The following is a 3,972-nucleotide window of genomic DNA, read 5'->3' on the forward strand; positions in this document are numbered from 1 at the left end:
AATAATAATAATAATAATAATAATAATAAAATAAAAAGAAAGTAAAATGGGAGGTGCCAGGAGCTGGGGAAGAGGGTGGGTGTGAGTGTTTCATGGGGACAGAGTTTCAGTTTGGTTAAGATGAGAAAGTTCTGGAGATGGGTGGTGGTGATGGTCGCATAGCCACGTGAAAGTATTTAATACCACTGAACTCTACATTTAGACATGGTTACAATAGTGAATTTTATGCTATGTGTATTTTACCACACTTTAAAAAAAAAATCGGATTTCCTAGTTGCACTAACCACATTCAGAAGCCACAGGGGAGAAGTGGCTACTGTGTTGGACGGCCCAGATAGAGAACATTTCCGTCATCGCAGAAAGTTCGACCGGACGGTGCTGCTCACATATGGATGTATAGCTTCTGGGGCCACTTCTGTTCCCTGAGTTTGGCTGGTGGGATCCACTGTGCTGAGAATCATAGTCTGGGGATTTGGGGTGAAGAATACTCCTCAACTTTTTTTCTTTTTGTGTTTTGTTTCGTTTTTTTTTGTTTTTGTCTCCCTCTGTCACCAAGGCTGGAGTGCAGTGGCATGATCTCGGCTCCCTGCAACCTCCACCTGCCAGGTTCAAGTGATTCTCCTGCCTCAGCCTCCTGAGTAGCTGGGATTACAGTTGCCCGCCACCATACCTGGTTAATTGTTTGTATTTTCAGTAGAGACGGGGTTTCACCATGTTGGCCAGGCTGGTCTCGAACTCCTGACCTCAGGTGATCTGCCCACCTTGGCCTCCCAAAGTGCTAGGATTACAGGCATGAGCCACCACACGCAGCCTTTTTTTTTTTTTTTCTTTTTTTTATGGAATTTTGTTCTTGTCGCCCAGACTGGAGTGGAATGGCACAATCTTGGCTCAGTGCAACCTCCACCTCCCGGATTCAAGTGATTCTCGTACCTCAGCCTCCTGAGCAGCTGGAATTACAGGCGTGCACCACCACACCCGGCTAATTTTTGTATTTTTAGTAGAGACAGGGTTTCACCATGTTGGCCAGGCTCGTCTCAAACTCCTGACCTCAGGTGATCCACCCACCTCGAGCTCCCAAAGTACTGGGATTACAGGCATGAGCCATGGCACCCAGACACTTTTGCATGTTTAAGTAATTAAAATGTCTCCTCCATTAGACCTTGTGCTTGCTCCCAAAGGCAGGGTCTGCAGCTACTTTTTCCCCATAGTGGTTACAGTATCTAGATTAGTGCAAGCAAATGTCTGTTGAAGCAATCAGTGGTTTGGGGGCAAGTTACTTAACCTCTCCATGCCTCAGTTTCCCCATTTGTAAAACAAAAAAATTAAGGAGATAGCAGTGTGTCTACTTCACATGTGGGGTGCAGTAGCATGCTGGAGTTGGCTTGCTAGAGCCAGTGGTCAAATTTTCAGGTGATTCGTGAGCCATTTGTTAGACATAGATATTCATAAAAGCTACATAAACCTACAGTTAAACAAATGACATTAAAAACCGAAGTTTTTAAATTAACAAAGGTATTTAAAAGTAACAAATACTCAAAACTCACCACTTCCTAATAGCACACAATGTTTTCCTATTATCTGTGCTGTTGAGGTTATTTACTACTTTTGTGTCAATAGTAGATACATTTTGTATATACTTATAAATACTATTTAAAGGAATGCTACTATGTATCTCTTGCCAGCTGTATGTTTAGTAACTTCATGTTGGTAGCCTGAAATCCACCACTGGTAGGAATATTTACACCATGGAAATTGGCAAATGCTATATAAATTTGGGACCTCCTGTCCCCCTCCCTCAGGCAGTTGTTAAACATTGGCAAGCACACCAATGGTTTGGAGGCTTAAACCAGTTAATAGATGTGTCTGGCATGTGGGTAATGATGTAGAAATGCTGCTTTTATTGTTAGTATTTGGTTGACTCTCACTGTCTGATCCAGAATTGCTGCATACGCAGACAGGAATTGGACAAAGCCATTGACCAGCTGTTTTATTTATTCATTTATTTTCTTCCCTCTCTCTCTCCAGTTTGCCCAACCATCTGTAAGTCACACGGCTGCACTGCCGAAGGCCTCTGTTGCCACAGCGAGTGCCTGGGCAACTGTTCTGAGCCCGACGACCCCACCAAGTGCGTGGCCTGCCGCAACTTCTACCTGGACGGCAGGTGTGTGGAGACCTGCCCGCCCCCGTACTACCACTTCCAGGACTGGCGCTGTGTGAACTTCAGCTTCTGCCAGGACCTGCACCACAAATGCAAGAACTCGCGGAGGCAGGGCTGCCACCAGTACGTCATTCATAACAACAAGTGCATCCCTGAGTGTCCCTCCGGGTACACGATGAATTCCAGCAAGTGAGTTCTGGATGTGGGTCCGGGGGGCAGCTGAGAGGAGAAGGAACGTGGGGTTGGTTGTGACAATGCCTCCTGTTAAAACTGTGTGCACACTCAGGGTTAATTGGCTATGAGTGAGGTCTCTGCTCTCAGATGCTACTTTTGCACTATGTTTTGGTCCTGGGCTTGGGAGCAGGAGTTGACTACCTTTTTCTCTAAAGGGCCAGATGGTATATACTTCTGGTATTGTGCCCACCATTCTTTCTTTTTTTTTTTTTTTTGAGATGGAGTCTTGTTCTGCTGCCCAAGCTGGAGTGCAGTGGAACGAACCCGGCTCACTGCAACCTCTGCCTCCTGGGTTCAAGCGATTTTCCTGCCTTAGCCTCCTAAGCAGGTGGGACTGCAGGTGCCTGCCATCATGCCTGGCTAATTTTTTTTTTTTTTTTTTTCTTTTCGAGACAGAGTCTTGCTCTGTCACCCAGGCTGGAGTGCAGTGGTGCGATCTCGGCTCACTGCAAGCTCCACCTCCCGGGTTCACACCATTCTCCTGCTTCAGCCTCGCAAGTAGCTGGGACTACAGGCGCCTGTCACCACACCTGGCTAATTTTTTGTATTTTTAGTAGAGACGGGGTTTCACCATGTTAGCCAGGATGGTCTCGATCTCCTGACCTCATGATCCGCCCATCTCGGCCTCCCAAAGTGCTGGGATTACAGGCGTGAGCTACTGTGCCTGGCCAATTTTTGTATTTTTAATAGAGACAGGGTTTCGCCATGTTGGTCAGGCTGGTCTCAAATGCCCAACCTCAGGTGGTCCACCTGCCTCGGCCTCTCAAAGTGCAGAGATAGCAGGTGTGAGCCACTGCGCCGTCTGGCATTGTGGACCCCAGTTCTAAGCTTTCTGTGCTTGACTTCAGAACGAGAAAATATAATAAGACAGAGTCCCTGGATTTCCCTAAAATCCTCCACGTGGCCTGTCCTCACTGATGTAGCTTCATCATTGTCACATCAAGGATATACCAAGGTCTTTTGTGTCTTCCCTGGCCTGTAGCCTGGTAGTGTGCCAAGATTAGCCCAGAACATACTGTCTCCAGGAGGAAGAGACTCACTTCTGCATTATTCTCAGGGCTTTGCTGTTCTCTGCAGGACAGTATCATCAAACCATTTCCTGCCGTTTGGGTGAGAAATAGCTGGGTTTTCTCTCTTTGGCAGTGAGTCAGATTTCCTACGCACATCACAGACTTTCTGTTCGCGCTGTTAGCTTCTTCCATGAGCTATTTTGGGGCCGTAACTGAGTTGCAAAAATCTGTTTCCTGGTTTTTGTTTTGAGGTTTTATGTTTTGTTTTAAAAACACACACACGCACACACCACAAAACAACACAAAAGCAAATCAGAAACAGACACATGTCAAGAGGCCTTGAGCTGACCTGCTTATGTAAAGTATCTTCCTCTTCAGACTTGAGAATTAGCCAAGCGAGAGGGTTGTGGTGGGAAATTTTATTTCCCTGGGTGGAGAGGGCGGGAAGGAAAACAAACTGTAATTTCAGTTCTTGTGACTCTTTCTTTGAGTGTTTGTGAAACCTGTAAGTACAATATGTTTTGTTTTGCTTGTTGTTGATAAAACCTACCAACAAAACCTTTTGGCTTT

At 45.9% G+C, this 3,972-nt stretch overlaps 1 protein-coding gene across 1 annotated transcript in view; it reads left to right on the forward strand.

Annotated features, from left to right (window-relative positions):
* INSR (insulin receptor) overlaps positions 1 to 3,972 on the forward strand; it is a 204,414-nt gene that overhangs the window by 121,552 nt on the left and 78,890 nt on the right. The window contains 1 exon segment of the mRNA XM_017880002.1: positions 2,026 to 2,347. Coding sequence (XP_017735491.1) covers positions 2,026 to 2,347 — 322 coding nt within the window.

The sequence above is a fragment of the Rhinopithecus bieti genome, unplaced genomic scaffold, assembly GCF_001698545.2.
Source record: "Rhinopithecus bieti isolate Rb0 unplaced genomic scaffold, ASM169854v2 scaffold_10589, whole genome shotgun sequence".
Lineage (NCBI taxonomy): Eukaryota > Metazoa > Chordata > Mammalia > Primates > Cercopithecidae > Rhinopithecus > Rhinopithecus bieti.